Consider the following 20179-nt stretch of genomic DNA (forward strand, 5'->3'; position numbering starts at 1 on the left):
TCTCTACTAGAAAGTGAACATACTTGTTCAAAGAAAGACGTAATTCTGTCTGTTTACAGTTGATCATTATTTGGATAAACAATGTTAGATTTGTATGCACTTTGAGATCTTGACATTTAGCAGGTTTGACCTTATCAGATAATACAAGATAACGGCAGTGGAAAAATTTCAGCTACGAAAAGTAGGTCGTTTTTTTTTTCCCCTCTTATTACCGTAAACCTGAGAGTTGCAAAGGGAAAAGATCGTCTCTGCAGACTTGTCACTGATTACCGTAAACATGAGAGTGTACGTTTTGTTTTTCTTGTTTAAGTTTGCATAGATACACCAAGATTGATGAATTAATTTAAATTTGTTGCATAATTGTGTGTCCACTAATTTATCACAAGCGCAATAACAACCATTTTATACTGCGTGTATATAGGATATATTTATATATATAAAGAGAGAGAGAGATGTAAATTTGTATTGCATGGTTTGTAAGACTCAATGTGAAACAAGTATTTAGATCTTAATGCGACATTTCATAATGCATTTTTGGTAGAATCTCGGTGAAAAAAGGAATTTTTACTATCTGGATTTTCAGGACGCACCTGAGTCCACCCCATTCCAATAGGGAAAGTGTTACGTCTTCCTATGTGATGAGACTCTTCAGACATGTAAAACCACAAATCACAGTTTATAAAAACTTTCATCTTTATTAACACTGGAAGCACTTTCTTGTTCATATTCCTCCATTTTGGTTCTCCCCTCTTTTCAACACGCAATCGCAACCATTTCACATTGACACTACGATGCGCATGTAACAGAAAGTAAAGTTGGTTGGCCGTTGTGCTGGTACATCTCTTCTATTCAAACAGACGACCTTTACATTATCTGTCCTACAGATCTATTTATAAACGTTTCATGTAAGAGGAACACTACATTAAGTTTCACAAGTCAGGATATTAACTCTGGTCTTGTAAAACATAGAAAAAAGTGTATGTTTCTCCTTTCAAAACAAAGCAACTCACACCAAACATTTATTTAGAAATATTGTATTTATTTCAGAGAGTGTCTCTGTCGGTATCACAGGGTAACGCTCTGATAAGCTGATGTATCAAGTCTTACCGTTTTATGAATACGACAGAACAATTGAGATGGATATTAGAACCGATACAATAACTTCATTAAAAACAATATTAAATAGAATTTTTGGTTAATATATTGTTGAGCATATCAGTAAAAAATATAGAGAATAGAGAAGGGTATCCTTTCATTTAGGACTCTGCTCAGCATCTTTTAGTGTCAAATTGACATTCCGAACCTCCATTGCCTGTGCGGAGGTTGTTGTCACGGAGCTATGTCAACCCGTTAGAACAAATCCTAAAATCTTAAATAAAACGAGATTTTAAAAGAAAAACAAAAGCATGCCTCCATCAAATATCAGCAAGTCGAGACATTGCACTGAACCAAATGTTCACAATTGATTTCGCTGGCAAGGTTAAAGCTAGTATGTCGGCTGAACCAGTTGAAAGATGCTAGGAATAGAGCTAGTAGAGAAATGTGGTCGGCAACAATTTTACACAATAAAATAACAAAATAGCGAATGTCCACACACGTATCAAAACAAGTTCTCAGAAAACCAAATGAAATCACAGCGACTTCAACGAAACATTGTCAGCACGTGACATACAGTATTTATTCGATATTATATGTGTGCTCTTAATATCTTGATATTTATAGCTTGAGACTGTAAAGGTCGTGAACCTTCCTCTCTGCATAGAGTCTACTGTAGTGCAGTGTAGTTTCAATCACACTGGTACCTTATGCTGACCCCGTACCTAAACCTCATGAACACGGCCGTAGCCAGGTACGCTACAATCAGGAACATGAGGTGGAAGCAAATGTGGTCACCGAAGGCTGCACCAATGAAAGCTGCATTGTCGTGGTCAGACATGTCCCAACTGGACATACCAGCACCTGAAAATATAAAACATTATTGTTGAAAAAAACTGTGTAGACACGATGATTGAATGCATGAAATAGGTTATAGTGTGCAGGGGTTAACCTAAAACAAGAAATACTTAAAAGACTTTTACAGGCCAGGATTATCAAAGAAATCTACACGTGTTTCTAATTCGGTTAATTCTTTTATTGTCGTTTATAACATTTCTCACCTACACAAATTTAACGAAAAGCCCTAGACTAGTTTGTACTTTATTTCTTTCCAGTTTGTAGCCTGAATATTCGAAGTAACACAATGTTTTACATTTCTATCAAATTTCTTACAGGACAAAGTAACCTATACTGACTCAATACACTCTTCTTTCTAAACAACCAAACACTCAGCCCGAGTTTCTCAATTTAGTCTCGGTCAGTTGGTAGCTTGGGAAGAGAGGGAGAGAAAGGGAGAGAAAAGGGAGAGAATAAGGAGTGAAAGGAGAGAGGGGAAAAGAGAGAGAGAGACAGAGCAGATTCTCATGAATACTACCACTAACTGAAAGTCCTTCTATTTAAGAACAAAGTCTATCTGATAAGTTACAGGGAGGAGATAAATAGAGAGTAGACAGAGTGAGTATAATGAACTCCTCTAATTTAGAGCGTGAACACAAAAGTTTCAACTTTCTTAGAAAACTACGTGAACAAAATACCGAGGTGGTAAACATTCATTTGCTTTTAAACAAGTATTTCCAGGTAGAAAAAAAAATGTTTGTCAAATGTTTTTCATGTTTCGGATGTTCCTTCAGAGTTAAAGATAGTTTACTTCCTAGTCCAAACCTCCCGCAGGACGACGCGGGATGGGAGCGGGCTATAAATCCAAACGACAGTCCAATGCGCAAACCGCACGACCAGGCAGCCATCCAAATAAATTGATCAAATCTAAGATACACATCTTGACATATATAGGTTCTCTACAAGACTCAGGACACACATTACATCTAGTTGTTCATCTTTTGTCATAAATAGGAGTCTCTGTGTTTATTAATGTTACAACCTGAGTATTGCATTTTACAGATGAAATAAACAAAAATTCTTCAAGAAACAAATATCTGGGAGAAGGTTTCCGTGCTGCCTTTTCAAAAGCAATTTTAAAAAAAAAGTTGCTCGCGCCTGACTTCAAACTCGATGTCTCGAGGCTCTGTAATGGAAGGCCGAGTGTGAACCACTGAGCTATTCAACTATTCATAGAAATAGAAAGTTTTAGAGTCTAAAATAAAGCTACAGTTTACCACTACCTAATTTTCTACACACGGTTTATCTCCCTACCTAGTAGTACATTCTCTATATAAAACAAAAATTAATATATTACTATTAATTGATTAAATATCGGTTATAGTGAGCTGATATAAACTTTGTAAAAAGCTATATACGTAATATCTCTTCCACAAGATTTTAACACTCAAATGTATATTACTAATAAAAACGAAACAACAAAAAAAAGGTATCTATGGACATGATTTTTTTCCGACTCATTCTAGCAAAATGATTTCTTTCACAGTTCAAATAGTTGTGCTTAGAAAGTTGGCAAGCTACATCTTCTCAAGCCTCTATTGACCTATCTGAATAGCGATAAAGACCTACTTGAAAGAGAAGAGCAACGATCTTCCCGTAAAAGAGGTATTGACCTACCTGGAAAAGGTCTAATGACCTACCTGGAAAAGGTCTAATGACCTACCTGGAAAAGGTCTAATGACCTACCTGGAAAAGGTCTAATGACCTACCTGGAAAAGGTCTAATGACCTACCTGGAAAAGGGGAAGCTTTGTGCAGAATGAATGCAGCGTTCCAGTCCCATGTAGCTAACAGACCCAGACAAATGATGCGGATCATCTGAGTCCAGTAACCCCTCCTGCTGCCCGCCTCTACGAGCAGAGACACGCCGATGGCGAACAGAGGATAGAGTGGAAAGGTCTTGACCATGCTAGCCACTTGACCATGATGACCAAAGTCTTGAGCTCTGAGAATTGAAAATACCATTTACAGAGTGAAGAATAGCGTTTAGTTTAAATGTACTTTGGAACGTTTCTAAATGAAACTACTTTTATAATTTATCTGTTTTAATTTGGAAAAAAAAAACACATCTTTACCATGACAAAATATAAAACAAATATAAGAAACCATTAAATTCAATGCTTTATATCTAGGTCAATCACAGATACATTCTATAAAGTATTTTTATGTTACGTTTTTTATTTCTTGCGTTTATATGTTATTATCTATTATAATTGTTAATTAAACTTGGTATCAAACTATTAGTGGATGTTTTAAGTTCTTTTATTCTTAAGTTTAGAGAGTGTACTTATTTGAACTGTGTTGGGTTAGGTGTTGTGTTGATGTAGCTTGGGTCGACGTTGGGTTGTAGCTCCATGTAAGCCATGTCACTGATATAAGCTATGTCACTGATGTAGACATGTCACTGATGTAATACATGTCACTGATGTAACCCGTGTAACTGATGTAAGTGTATTAATTAACTTGTTACCAACAACACCTTAATGAATCTCATAAAAAAAATATTTTCAAAGCAAAAATTATCGTGACTTTTACAAATCTACACAGCTTTCTATTCAATCGAAGAAATGTCTGCAACTAAGACGTGGCATAATAAAAACTATAGCCTTTTCTTGTAATGGACACACGTGACCTTGTTCCGACCTTAACTCATACTTCAACTCACTTTTATCCTTCGTTCGCCCTCTACTCTCCCCTCGTCTGCCATAGTCGTCCTCGAGGTTACATCAGAATGTATTCAGCCAATAAAAGCACGCACACAGAGTCGTTTTATTTAATTGATGGCTTAGTGTGTTATGTGTCATTATTTGAATTACTTCTATACATTCTAATCATCTCTCCAGGAAATTCTCTAGTTTTAGTCACATTACTAATATCGTATTAATATTAATCGTATTAATATTATTCGTTTAATGTAGACCACAGCTAGAACTGCTTTCTATAGTGCCATACTGCACTCCACCTCAATCTTCTGACTGGTATACACTGGTTAGACTTTAAATAGGTCGCAGAAGACTCAGACCAAAAGAAACTCCACTGACTGGTATACACTGGTTAGACTTTAAATAGGTCGCAGAAGACTCAGACCAAAAGAAACTCCACTGACTGGTATACACTGGTTAGACTTTAAATAGGTCGCAGAAGACTCAGACCAAAAGAAACTCCACTGACTGGTATACACTGGTTAGACTTTAAATAGGTCGCAGAAGACTCAGACCAAAAGAAACTCTACTGACTGGTATACACTGGTTAGACTTTAAATAGGTCGCAGAAGACTCAGACCAAAAGAAACTCCACTGACTGGTAAACACTGGTTAGACTTTAAATAGGTCGCAGTAGACTCAGACCAAAAGAAACTCCACTGACTGGTATACACTGGTTAGACTTTAAATAGGTTGCAGAAGACTCAGACCAAAAGAAACTCCACTGACTGGTATACACTGGTTAGACTTTAAATAGGTCGCAGAAGACTCAGACCAAAAGAAAATCTACTGACTGGTATACACTGGTTAGACTTTAAATAGGTCGCAGAAGACTCAGACCAAAAGAAACTCCACTGACTGGTATACACTGGTTAGACTTTAAATAGGTCGCAGAAGACTCAGACCAAAAGAAAATCTACTGACTTGTATACACTGGTTAGACTTTAAATAGGTCGCAGAAGACTCAGACCAAAAGAAAATCTACTGACTGGTATACACTGGTTAGACTTTAAATAGGTCGCAGAAGACTCAGACCAAAAGAAACTCCACTGACTGGTATACACTGGTTAGACTTTAAATAGGTCGCAGAAGACTCAGACCAAAAGAAACTCCACTGACTGGTATAAACTGGTTAGACTTTAAATAGGTCGTAGAAGACTCAGACCAAAGTAACTCCACAGACTGAGACAGACGTCAACAGAGAACTGAAATAGACCACTGAGGACAACAGATATGTTCACACTATGGCAAAATATGTAGGTCACAGTTGGTACTTGTTGGTCACGTGAGGTACTGCACTTCTTCTAAATCAGCGGTTCTCAGCCTTTTTTGTTCCGCGGCACTCTTTTATAATTTCCAACTAGGCGAAAGATATCACAAAAAAATCTTATCTTAGCTACCACGTGAAAACTCTGCCATGTCTTGACATTAAATATGTCTACTTTTCACAATTCATCAAATGTTAATTTTGGGGTTAAAGAAAATAATTTAAAAAAAAAAAGAAAAATTCTATGAATGGTCATAGTAGTCAAAGGGAGCCAACTCTTATAATACAAAGAATTAATTTTGTCGTTACTCCCCTTAGTTATTTCTATTTCTCTTTTTTTTTGCAGCAGGTATTTTAAACTGAATGACTTTTTCTTGTAAAGAGCGAGCATGTATTGTTGTCTGTTGAATGGTAGATAGGTAAGTGGTTGAACTAATGTTAGTGTAGCTCTGCCAAGCACACTTCTACTGTTTGTTTATGTGCTGAGTGAACGTTTACAATATATAAATACAGGTGTAAATTTACACGCGTGCTTAGAGACAATTGTCTCGGGGTTTGATTTCAACACATGTAGTTAATTAGAACATTGGTCAAGGTAAAGTGAAGTCAACATGTCTACCAGTTGTGAGCATTTAATCATTGAACATGATGAAATGTGTTCTTCTTTAGCACCAGAAGTGCCACCTATGTATTCGGAAATAAGATCCCCCCCCCCCCAATTTGTTTTTCTTGTTTTACATCTTTAAAATAAAATCTTTTATCAGTGACAAAAAAAAAGTCTTAAATAGTATGAGCTATTAAAGCATCCGTCAGCTACTCTTCTTCAAACACACACACATACCACACACACGCACACGCACACACGCGCATATATTTGTGCTTGTCTTCGAGTCCGAAGATTAATGAGGAATGCAGTATTTCCCGAGGCTTACGAAGTCCTAGCTGTGACCTACAGATATATTTAAATTCATCCCCCTGTTATGGAGTATGTATGTTTCTGTGTGTGTGTTTCTATGGTGACGGCGAGAAGAAGTTAGCGATTGGTTGGTGGCCATGCAATCTGAATGATGCAAGCTAAGCGGCACTGTCGTAAGCTGTCAGGCCAGACGGCTCCAGAATGCCAGAGTGAAAAGGCGTCTTTTGTAGTTAGTTATATTTTATTTAAAATACCTTTTTTTATTTTAACATTTATACATTTATTTACTTCATTCAAGCTGAATTTGTCTATACTGTAATTAAAGTTAAACCTAGTTCAGTTCATAAAGAAGTTATTCAAGAAGTTATTTCAAGCTGTATAAGTCAAGAATAAATACACCAACCAGCAGTTTGGTGCTACAAGTCAATAAGCGTCAACAACACCCCCCTCACCTGTAAAACGTGGCCAGGGAGTACCACATAAAGCCCAGCGCCCCCGTGACGTAGTCACTGTTCCTTATCAGGGGCACGCCATACCACAAGAGGAGCTCCAGCAAACTGTGTACCATGAAGATCCCGTAGATAGACATGCTTAGAACGACGGCCATCTTGCGGTAGTTCCCGCTCTCGTCCACCAATGAGAGGCCGTCGTAAAATATGGTTGCTAGGAAACCGACGCCCGACACTGCCAACTTGAACACTATCTCCACCGGCATCTTGGTCCCTGGGAGGGGGTAGCTGAGGCGGGGTATGAACTCTTTCCCTTCGCTCTGGCACTGAAACAATCAAATGTCAAACCATGCCATATGACATTTTAAAAGTCGGTGAATTTAATTGAGAAAATGATTCTATATTTCACTGTCGATCGTACGTATACATCTAAAATAAACAACAAGTTGAGATTGCATCTCTAGACATGAACAAAGGGATGCTATACTTTCTAATATATAAATATATATACACTAAAAACAATTACTTCTTAACAATCAATAATCTTTTTTTAAAACTATTTTTAAAGACATATTGGAATATACATGTACATAAGAGTTCTATAGCAATGCATATATTAATAAATCATGTTGATGTTAAAAATGGTTTCAAATGTAGTGTTTAAATAGTCTAATCAGATAAAATTATAGTCGCTCCTACAAATCAATACAATACCCTTATTGCTCCAACAAATGTGTTGATGAGCCACCATATCCAGATCATAGTAAACACAGAACCTTCCAGTAAATATCCCCAGAAAGTCGACATCGTGACACTACTGTAAAGGAGGAATAAAGAATGAACACTAACACAACTGAAAAGTAGAATCTAAGAGAGCGTAAACCAGAGGGATTCAAAATAGTCATCTAGTTGAGGGGGGGGGGGAGAGACCTTTCACAATAGAAGTTGTTGAAGAACCAATCTCTCATACCTGGCAGGTGTGCGAAATTCCTTTTGTTTGGTCGCAAGTAACTTCGGTAACTCTATAAAGACGATCTGCAGCCTCTGGACAGCTTAGGCACTGCCCCAACTTCCCTGTAATAGTCATAACAGCCATAATAGATGACAATATATACAGACATTGGAATTTAAAAAACAAGATTACAAAGAGAGTTTGTGTTACACAAACTCAGAGGCGGCCCCCGTCGAAATCGGATCCCTGTCGGATCTGCATATTCGCAAATAATATTCAAGAGGTGATTTATTTTTGATGGTCAAAAGTAATAATGTTTCAAAGATTCATTTGCCGTAAATTTAAATTTAAATTAAATTAAAAATTTTAGATTAGTTTTAGCATATTAAAACATTGCAATATTGATCAAAACGTTTGGAAATGAAAATCTACACTTTTTTTTTACACTTTAAGTTTAGAAATTGAAATTCTACATCTTAATCTAGTCTATTTTAGTCTAAACTAGATCTAGAAATTCTAGATCTAGACTCTAAAATAATTTTAATTAGAATATAAATCCAGATCTAGATATAGCCTACTGTAATAAAAATCTAGATCTAGTTTAAAAAATCTAGATTAGATCTAAATCAAGATATTCCTTTTTAAAACGCGAGTTACATAACGAGGCTTAATAAACATTACTATACCGAGTTCTTTTTTCATTTCATTTGAAGAATTAATTCCATATAACGTCAGAGGGAAAAAAAACACTACGTCACACGGCCTAGCTAGACTAAAAATCGCATTCATCAATACGAGCCATTTATCGAGTGTTCATAGAAATTGGTGCACCGAGTGCGTTCTTTAAGCATTTCATTTAAAGAATTCATTCCATATGACGTCAAAGGAAAAAAAAAACTCTACGTCACACGGCCTAGCTAGAATAAAAATCGCCTTCATCATTACGAGCCATTTATCAAGTGTTCATAGACATTGGTGCACCGAGTGCGTTCTTTTAGCATTTCTTTTGAAGAATTCATTCCATATGACGTCAAAGGAAAAAAAAACACTACGTCACACGGCCTAGCTAGAATAAAAATCGCCTTCATCATTACGAGCCATTTATCGAGTGTTCATAGACATTGGTGCACCGAGTGCGTTCTTTTAGCATTTCTTTTAAAGAATTCATTCCATATGACGTCAAAGGAAAAAAAAACACTACGTCACACGGCCTAGCTAGAATAAAAATCACATTCATCATTACGAGCCATTTATCGAGTGTTCATAGACATTGGTGCACCGAGTGCGTTCTTTTACCATTTCTTTTAAAGAATTCATTCCATATGACGTCAAAGGAAAAAAAAAACACTACGTCACACGGCCTAGCTAGAATAAAAATCGCATTCATCATTACGAGCCATTTATCGAGTGTTCATAGACATTGGTGCACCGAGTGCGTTCTTTTAACATTACATTTAAAGAGTCCATTCATATGACGTCAAAGAAAAAAAATTCCATTACCTCACAATAGGCTAGTACCGGTACCCTAAAAAAATGTCTTTATTTACACGAGATATTTGACGAGGGTTCATATACATTGGTGCACTGAGTTCTAATAGAATTTATTTAAAGAGGATCAAAGCCGCATTGTTTTTGCGTTTTGTCTGTCAGTCGGTCTGTCCGTCATCTTGATATAAAAAAAAACAACAACTAAAAGTTATTAAAAATTGATTAACCTTTATTTTACGTTTAAAAACATCGCAATAATTTTTAGGTATGAACACAATTGAAAAGATTATATAATAGATTGTTCCGGATGTTTGTATAAATAGTAAAAGAAAAAGAGAATTTCAGATAAATGTAATACCGTTAATTAAATTTTTTGGATGGTCTCGTATAAAAATTAGATGTACTACAGACATGTGGAGAGATTTTCATACCTTACTTTGGTGTTTGGATTCTGTTTTCCTTAAAAATCGGAACATAATATTAACGATAATTAGATTTTTTAATGTTTTAGGTAGAAAGTTAAATGTACTGTAAGAGAGTAGTGAGTTAAAATATTTTTCATAAAAATCCGAAAAAACATTATTTCGTAAATGAGAAGATTATTTGTTTGTTAATTACAAGAGAGGAGTTCAAACAATTATTTGGCGTTAGTAGATTTTTAAATAAATTCGGAAATTTCTGGCGACGATTTGTAAGAAACGAAATCCGGAACATTCTTTATCGATTACAAAACTTCTATGTTATGTTTCAACAAGAAAATTAAATGTCTAAAAAGTAATTTTCAGTAATCAATTCTAGCAAATTACTTTTTTTTAAAGCCCTGAACAACATATTGTCGATATTTTTAAAATTTGTTTAAAGATGAAAATACGGAACAATTTGATATTGATAACCAAATTATAGTGACGCATTGTCAAATAATATAAGTGTAATATTAGTAAATTATGCGATTTCAAACAATCATTAGGCATAATTCATGTTTTATCAAACAATATCCGGAACATTTTTACACTTAATGAAATATAAGTCAGTATAGAGATTTTGATTTAGCATTAATATGCTATTTACATAAAAAACGGAACAACATATTATTGATAATGTGTTTTTGCAACGTTTAAGAATGGAAATTGAATTTAATATAAATTAGAAGAGGAAACAAACATTTGTTGGCGTTGATTAGTTTTGCAAAAAAAAAAATCCGGAACAATCAATTTTTAGATACTTAAAACTATTGAGATGTTACGGGAGGAACATTAAAGGGTAAATCAGATTTTCAATAGCTTTTAGAGTTCTAGTTTTTTTAATCTAATCGTGACGGACGGACCGACCAACAGACAAAACGCACAAAAATAATCTTCTTTTATTCGGATGGGGGCACTAAACAAAAAATAAATAAAATCTGATTTTTTAAAAAGTTTAAGGAATTGGTTTAGCACCTGATCATGTTGCGACGTTACGCTACTGCACGAAAATCGCTGCATAAAAAGTCCATTTAAAAAAATGTGCGTGATATTTACATACAAAGTGCATTATTAGCCTTTATAAACAAACAGAAATGTTTTCTTTTAATTCTAGCAGCAAGTTGACCAGAAAAAAACATCTTTAAATATTATTTATATTTGTTGTAAACATTTCCTGTACATTTTTAAAATACATTTGACTTAGTGATACTGAAAATACACATTAATAGTCCATCTTTGTTAGCATATTGTAACATTGCCTCCCTTACATTTACGTAATTGTTTTAGAATTGGTGTATTTTTATGAAAAAATCGCTTGCATAATTAATTTTATAAATTAAACGGTTTGCTTTTAGAAAACCGAAAGTAGCCGTTGCACCTAAACTTTTCAAGCCGCATTTAATGATGAAATAATATTTTTCATTTCTCTTCTAGTTTTCGAGATCTGAGTGTGACAGACGGACAGACGGACAGACGGACATTTTGCACAAACCTAATAGCGGCTATTTCTCCTTACGGGGGCCGCTAAAAAAAGGGCTTTCTGGATTAAAAAAAATACTTTATATATATATATATATATATATATATAGGCAATGCCTCTTTTCTACAACTTATAGGCTCCGGATTACCTTTACCAACTAGCTAGCTGAAAAATGGGAGGGGGGCATACCAAAAGTTTTGATTGGTCTCGACTAGACGACGTGACAGGTTAAAGTTTGAGAAAGGCTGTGTCACAGTCAGATATTCAAGTTACAAAACTATGAAATGGTCTAGATAAATATCTTCATTGACATAATATCACATTACTAATTGCTAAACATTTAGCTCAGTTTGAGGAACAATTTACATAGAATAGTTTTAAATAGAAGCATTGAATTTTATTTTCACTAGACATTTGGCTCAATCAATTTAACTTACATTGGTAACTAGGGAAAACATAAACAAAGAAGAATAACTCTCTTAATAGTATATGAGTTGTATAGTATCTATATATATCATTCTCTTCATGGCTCAAGAGTTTGGACACCAAGTAATGGAAAGATCACTCTTCTATTTCTGCAAGTCGGACGAACTAGAGTTACCCCACGTAATTTTAGAGGCGAAAAAAAAGAGGGGGGGGGGGGAGAACAAGTAGAATGCAGTCGTCACTAAATAACAGGGCCGGACTTAACAACTGTGAACAAGAAGTCATGGAAAGAAAACAAGTAATCTACTCTGTATTCACCCGTCACTAAATAGCAGGACCGGACTTAACCATTGTGAAGCCCAATGCGAAACGGATTTCGCTGGGCCCAGTTTGAGTAGGGATACGGAAAATAAGTGAAAATTAAGAGTTTGTATTAGAAAATAGATTCGTCTATGCGTTTTATTCATTCTTTATTACGCACAGAATTACTACACGAGCGTTGCGTGTAGCGAAGTCATACAGTATATCAAAAGAATTATGTTTCCTACATAGCAAGAATTACCAAATGTTTCAATCTATCTACGAGAATGGTTGACCTCAAGTCATTCTTCATTAGTTTGAGGTGCGAGAAGCTTCTTTCACCAGATAACACAATTACGGGTATTGCATAATTGTTACGTCTTCATATTGGATGAGACTCTTTAGACATGAAAACGACAAATCACAGTTTATAAATACTTTAATCTTTATTAATACTGAAAACACTTTCTTGTTCATATTCCTCCATTTTGGTTCTTCTTCTCCTTTCAACACGCATTCGCACCATTTCACATTTACACTAAGATGCGCACGTAACAATAATGCCGTTTTTTTTTTATCGCGTGTAGGATTGGCGTTTTCCATCTTTAATGACACCCCAAAATGGCAATTTTTGTCTATATATTTCTGGAGATTTGAATAAGTTTTCAAAAGATTTTAATATTTTCCTTATATTTTCAGGACTTTTTCGTATATTTTGCAATTTCAGATTTCCAGGAAATATGTTATAAGTTATAAAATGGTTTAATTTAATAATTTATACACCTAGAATAAGCGCGTGTCCTATAAAAGTGCGGGGTCCACTGCGGTCGCATAGGTTGCGGTTGCAGTGGCCTAAGACAGGCCCTGCAAAATAGCGGCGTATGCTACGCCTCCGGTCAACTAGTATTACTATATAACTCTACTTTGAAGACGAGACTACTCTGATTTGTAGCACTAGATAAAATACTTAGCAAGGGATGATTTCAATTTTAAATAGTTAAGATTTCAAAACTAAGTCTTTTGAAGACTATAGTACTTATAGTTGCGCCTATTTAATATCTATCAATACGTTTAATCAATATCCCGAAAAAAAATGTATTACAGTAATTAATTCCATGTTGAAAACGCAGACATGCAAAAACTATTTGCTCAAATGTGATAAAAGTGGTAACGAATTATTTCTTATAGACTGAGATCACAAAAAGGTCTTGTGGTCATGAACTAGTCCAACTGACCTGCATACCTCTAGCCTTACAAAAAGGTATAATGGTCATGAACTAGTCCAACTGACCTACATACGTCTAGCCTTACAAAAAGGTCTTGTGGTCCTGAACTAGTCCAACTGACCTGCATACCTCTAGCCTTACAAAAAGGTATTGTTTTCCTGAACTAGTCCTCCTGACCTGCATACGTCTAGCTTACAAAAAAGTCTTGTGGTCCTGAACTAGTCCAACTGACCTGCATACCTCTAGCCTTACATAAAGGTCTTGTGGTCCTGAACTAATCCAACTGACCTGCATACCTCTAGCCTTACAAAAAGGTCTTGTGGTCCTGAACTAGTCCTCCTGATCTGCATACGTCTAGCTTACAAAAAGGTCTTGAGGTCCTGAACTGGTCCAACTGACCTGCAAACCTCTAGCCTTAAAAGAAGGTCTTGTGGTCATGAACTAGTCCTCCTGACCTGCATACGTCTAGCTTACAGAAAGGTCTTGTGGTCATGAACTAGTCCAACTGACCTGCATACCTCTAGCCTTACAAAAAGGTCTTTTGGTCATGAACTAGTCAAACTGACCTGTATACCTCTAGCCTTACAAAAAGGTCTTGTGGTCATGAACTAGTCCTCCTGACCTGCATACGTTTAGCTTACAAAAAGATCTTGTGGTCATGAACTAGTCCTCCTGACCTGCATACGTCTAGCTTACAAAAAGGTATTGTGGTCATGAACTAGTCCAACTGACCTGCATACGTCTAGCTCACAAAAAGATCTTGTGGTCATAAACTAGTCCTCCTGACCTGCATACGTCTAGCTTACAAAAAGGTATTGTGGTCATGAACTAGTCCAACTGACCTGCATACGTCTAGCCTTACAAAAAGGTCTTGTGGTCATGAACTAGTCCAACTGACCTGCATACGTCTAGCCTTAGAAAAAGGTCATGTGGTCATGAACTAGTCCAACTGACCTGCATACCTCTAGCCTTACAAAAAGGTCTTGTGGTCATGAACTAGTCCAACTGACCTGCATACGTCTAGCCTTAGAAAAAGGTCATGTGGTCATGAACTAGTCCAACTGACCTGCATACGTCTAGCCTTACAAAAAGATCTTGTGGTCATGAACTAGTCCTCCTGACCTGCATACGTCTAGCTTACAAAAAGGTATTGTGGTCATGAACTAGTCCAACTGACCTGCATACGTCTAGCCTTACAAAAAGGTCTTGTGGTCTTGAACTAGTCCTCCTGACCTGCATACGTCTAGCTCACAAAAAGATCTTGTGGTCATGAACTAGTCCTCCTGACCTGCATACGTCTAGCTTACAAAAAGGTATTGTGGTCATGAACTAGTCCAACTGACCTGCATACGTCTAGCCTTACAAAAAGGTCTTGTGGTCAAGAACTAGTCCAACTGACCTGCATACGTCTAGCCATACAAAAGGTCTTGTGGTCATGAACTGGTCCAACTGACCTGCATACCTCTAGCCTTACAAAAAGGTCTTGTGGTCATGAACTAGTCCAACTGACCTGCATACGTCTAGCCATACAAAAAGGTCTTGTGGTCATGAACTAGTCCAACTGACCTGCATACGTCTAGCCTTAGAAAAAGGTCATGTGGTCATGAACTAGTCCAACTGACCTGCATACGTCTAGCCTTACAAAAAGGTCTTGTGGTCATGAACTAGTCCAACTGACCTGCATACGTCTAGCCATACAAAAAGGTCTTGTGGTCATGAACTAGTCCAACTGACCTGCATACGTCTAGCCTTACAAAAAGGTCATGTGGTCATGAACTAGTCCAACTGACCTGCATACCTCTAGCCTTACAAAAAGGTCTTGTGGTCATGAACTAGTCCAACTGACCTGCATACGTCTAGCCTTAGAAAAAGGTCATGTGGTCATGAACTAGTCCAACTGACCTGCATATGTCTAGCCTTACAAAAAGATCTTGTGGTCATGAACTAGTCCTCCTGACCTGCATACGTCTAGCTTACAAAAAGGTATTGTGGTCATGAACTAGTCCAACTGACCTGCATACGTCTAGCCTTACAAAAAGGTCTTGTGGTCTTGAACTAGTCCTCCTGACCTGCATACGTCTAGCTCACAAAAAGATCTTGTGGTCATGAACTAGTCCAACTGACCTGCATACGTCTAGCCTTACAAAAAGGTCTTGTGGTCATGAACTAGTCCAACTGACCTGCATACGTCTAGCCATACAAAAAGGTCTTGTGGTCATGAACTAGTCCAACTGACCTGCATACCTCTAGCCTTACAAAAAGGTCTTGTGGTCATGAACTAGTCCAACTGACCTACATACGTCTAGCCTTTACCTCGTCGTACTCATTGTCATTTTCATTAAGTTCAGAACAACGTCCTCTCTCCACTGGCCAATCAAATCAAACGTTACATTAGGGCGTGACTGTCTTTAAGTGATTTAGAAAACCATTATATGGGTGTAGAAAATCCTTCATGGTAACTTGAACACTAAGAATAGATGATTGCGTTCAATCTTTTTGGTTATCAGTCAAGTGAATAAGTCAATCCTTCTAGTTTTAAACATTACGGTTCATTCTCCTGACTTCTGCACTTATTAAAGACCCTGCTTACAATCAGTTCTGCTTACTATCAGTTCTGCTTACAATCAGCGCGTATTTCTGAGTAGATTTTTACATCTCAATTTATACAACTTGCACAAGTTTTTTTTTTTAATTCTTATTTCTGTTTCTATTTCTATGCATTTTTTAAAAAACGTTGTAACTTTAATTTTGAGATAATATCGGATAGATTATTGTAATGAAATCGAATGGCAATAGATAACATTTTAACAATACTATATCTGTATCCATTAGGGCCAACCTTTTTATTTTAAATGGGGGGGGGGGGGGGGTCATATCACATTTTTTTAAACACGAAAGTCAATGGCGGCATTATTACAACAAATCGTTGAGCCCAATAAAGTCAAGCATAGAGGCTCAGTACCATTGAATTTTTGTCGTAGTGACGCGGGTTTTGATTTGCGTGTCGAAAATGTGTCTACAAGGGAAAGTAATACTTAGTATTCACATATATGTCTCAATTTATTGGGTTTATTCCCCTTAAATAACTGTTTACGCTATTTCTCCCTTACGCATTTCCCGATACTTTAAGCAAATGTTTATTATAACTAACAAAACATGAATCAATAAACAAAAATGCTCAATTAGTCAATTAATTATTGATAATTAATTTTTGCTAGATATCGAATAAGGGAAATAGCTTGTACATTATTAGTAGAAATAATTTTAAGGACCTAGTTTTTTCCCTTCAAATAAGCTTCTTTTTTCTTTAAAGGATTTTTAAAATCTTCCGGCGGCTCTAGCCTATTTTTCCTCAGCTTCTTGTCACCAAGGTTGCTATAGAAACGCCTCCTTTTTAAGATTACGAGAAAATTTGCCATAATTGTCAGTCTGTCACAAGCTCACCTGTAGACTTAATGGCCACCTTCTGTCATGACCTGGTCGATGATCTCCAGCGCAATGTATTCTGTTTCAACTCTCCCTCTCTCCCCCACACAGCTGAACATTCGAACAAAAACAACATCCCATAATTTCGAATGGGAGAAGTTGAAAAATGTTAAAACTCACAGTGATCTGCAACATCGAGGATGGGGAGCATAAAATCAAAGTGATTTTAAAATTAAATTTCCATTCGATGTGCCGACTTTTTAGGGAAGCGTATACTGGGCGTCACATTAATTGACAAATAAGAACTGGGCGTCCCATCAATTTGAGAAGTGAGAACTGGGCGTCCCATTAATTTGAGAAGTGAGAACTGGGCGTCCCATTAATTTGAGAAGTGAGAACTGGGCGTCCCATTAATTTGAAAAATGAGAACTGGGCGTCCCATTAATTTGAAAAATGAGAACTGGGCGTCCCATTAATTTGAAAAATGAGAACTGGGTGTCCCATTAATTTGAAAAATGAGAACTGGGCGTCCCATTAATTTGAAAAATGAGAAATGGGCGTCCCATTAATTTGATAAGTGAGAACTGGGCGTCACATTAATTTGAGAAGTGAGAACTGGGCGTCCCATTAATTTAAGAAGTGAGAACTGGGCGTCCCATTAATTTGAGAAGTGAGAACTGGGCGTCCCATTAATTTGAGAAGTGAGAACTGGGCTTCCCATTAATTTGAGAAGTGAGAACTGGGCGTCCCATTAATTTGAGAAGTGAGAACTGGGCGTCCCATTAATTTGAGAAGTGAGAACTGGGCTTCCCATTAATTTGAGAAGTGAGAACTGGGCGTCCCATTAATTTGATAAGTGAGAACTGGGCGTCCCATTAATTTGAGAAGTGAGAACTGGGCGTCCCATTAATTTGAAAAATGAGAACTGGGCTTCCCATTAATTTGAGAAGTGAGAACTGGGCGTCCCATTAATTTGAAAAATGAGAACTGGGCTTCCCATTAATTTGAGAAGTGAGAACTGGGCGTCCCATTAATTTGAGAAGTGAGAACTGGGCGTCCCATTAATTTGAGAAGTGAGAACTGGGCGTCCCATTAATTTGAGAAGTGAGAACTGGGCTTCCCATTAATTTGAGAAGTGAGAACTGAGCTTCCCATTAATTTGATAAGTGAGAACTGGGCGTCCCATTAATTTGAGAAGTGAGAACTGGGCTTCCCATTAATTTGAGAAGTGAGAACTGGGCGTCCCATTAATTTGAGAAGTGAGAACTGGGCGTCCCATTAATTTGAGAAGTGAGAACTGGGCTTCCCATTAATTTGAAAAATGAGAACTGGGCGTCCCATTAATTTGAGAAGTGAGAACTGGGCTTCCCATTAATTTGAAAAATGAGAACTGGGCGTCCCATTAATTTGAGAAGTGAGAACTGGGCTTCCCATTAATTTGAGAAGTGAGAACTGGGCGTCCCATTAATTTGAAAAATGAGAACTGGGCTTCCCATTAATTTGAGAAGTGAGAACTGGGTGTCCCATTAATTTGAGAAGTGAGAACTGGACATATGCATATGTTGCTGTTGGGATGACGATTGTGTTGAGAAGGTGTATTTTTGTCCAAAGTCCAGTGGCTAGGCTTGTCCAAATAGGCTGCAGCCTTTGGAAAATTCTCCCATTCCTTTCCTATTCGGCACGCTACATCATGGTAGGCATCCCCATCATTTTCAAGCTTTGACTGGCCAAATCTGACAGGGGGCACCCTTTGTCTTATATCCCAGTCCAAAATGTTAGACTTATCCAAGTTAATGCATAGGCAAATGGGTGCCTGTCTATCTAGGCTCTCCGTTATTTCTGGTATGCATTTATGTGTAGCCCCGAGTAGTGCAACGTCATCAGCAAAGTCCAAGTCGTTCAACTTCATTAATTTGGTTTGAGTTGTGCTACCTCCAGTCCTCGTTCAACTTCATTAATTTGGTTTAAGTTGTGCTACCTCCAGTCCTCGTTCAACTTCATTAATTTGGTTTAAGTTGTGCTACCTCCAGTCCTCGTTCAACTTCATTAATTTGGTTTGAGTTGTGCTACCTCCAGTCCTCGTTCAACTTCATTCATTTGGTTTGAGTTGTGCTACCTCCAGTCCTCGTTCAACTTCATTAATTTGGTTTAAGTTGTGCTACCTCCAGTCCTCGTTCAACTTCATTAATTTGTTTTAAGTTGTGCTACCTCCAGTCCTCGTTCAACTTCATTAATTTGGTTTGAGTTGTGCTACCTCCAGTCCTCGTTCAACTTCATTAATTTGGTTTGAGTTGTGCTACCTCCAGTCCTCGTTCAACTTCATTAATTTGGTTTGAGTTGTGCTACCTCCAGTCCTCGTTCAACTTCATTAATTTGGTTTAAGTTGTGCTACCTCCAGTCCTCGTTCAACTTCATTAATTTGTTTTAAGTTGTGCTACCTCCAGTCCTCGTTCAACTTCATTAATTTGGTTTGAGTTGTGCTACCTCCAGTCCTCGTTCAACTTCATTAATTTGGTTTGAGTTGTGCTACCTCCAGTCCTCGTTCAACTTCATTAATTTGGTTTGAGTTGTGCTACCTCCAGTCCTCGTTCAACTTCATTAATTTGGTTTGAGTTGTGCTACCTCCAGTCCTCGATCAACTTCATTAATTCGTTTTAAGTTGTGCTACCTCCAGTCCTCGTTCAACTTCATTAATTTGGTTTGAGTTGTGCTACCTCCAGTCCTCGTTCAACTTCATTAATTTGTACCACATTTAAGTTTGATTAAGCGCGTCTAAATTTTATTGAAAATACAACAATATGTCATTTCTAGACATTGAATCAAACACTTAACATACTAGACTTTCTATATGTTAATAAACAGAAAACTACTTACCAAATTTGAAACAATTTTTGTAAACTATATACACAGCAAAAATTTAATATTTTGATGTTCAAATATTTAAATGTCAAAAGAAATAAAATAGTGAATGTACTATCCTTAGTTGTCTGTCCAACAAGAATGAGATATTGGACTTGAATATTTTTTCTGACTAAATTTTACTCCAGAAGAGCGAGAGGGGAGCATGGATCCAACCAACCAGAACGCAATGTTCA

General features: G+C 36.9%; 1 protein-coding gene across 2 annotated transcripts; it reads right to left on the minus strand.

Annotated features, from left to right (window-relative positions):
- Positions 1–898: 898 nt before the first annotated feature.
- Positions 899–20109, minus strand: LOC129921922 (transmembrane protein 45B-like). Of its 2 annotated transcripts, XM_056005245.1 has the most exons (6): positions 19959–20109; positions 8296–8399; positions 8040–8142; positions 7329–7651; positions 3725–3936; positions 899–1959 (listed from the first exon to the last, which is right to left on the minus strand). In XM_056005245.1, the coding sequence occupies exons 3-6, from the start codon at positions 8130–8132 to the stop codon at positions 1787–1789; spliced, it is 801 nt and encodes a 266-aa protein (XP_055861220.1). In that variant the 5' UTR covers positions 8133–8142; positions 8296–8399; positions 19959–20109; the 3' UTR covers positions 899–1786. The 2 variants fall into 2 exon arrangements, with proteins under 2 accessions (XP_055861220.1, XP_055861221.1); XM_056005246.1 differs by lacking the exon at positions 8040–8142.
- Between the last annotated feature and the right edge of the window lie 70 nt (positions 20110–20179).

This window comes from Biomphalaria glabrata, chromosome 12 (assembly GCF_947242115.1).
Source record: "Biomphalaria glabrata chromosome 12, xgBioGlab47.1, whole genome shotgun sequence".
Taxonomy (NCBI): domain Eukaryota; kingdom Metazoa; phylum Mollusca; class Gastropoda; family Planorbidae; genus Biomphalaria; species Biomphalaria glabrata.

Coding starts and splice junctions, on each gene's coding strand:
- LOC129921922 (XM_056005245.1), bottom strand. CDS start 8,132: ATGTCGACTTTCTGGGGATATTTACTGGAAGGTTCTGTGTTTACTATG. Junction 3,937..7,328: donor TCCCTGGCCACGTTTTACAG/GTGAGGGGGGTG, acceptor TTCAATTCTCAG/AGCTCAAGACTTTGGTCATC. Junction 1,960..3,724: donor CAAAGCTTCCCCTTTTCCAG/GTAGGTCATTAG, acceptor TTATATTTTCAG/GTGCTGGTATGTCCAGTTGG.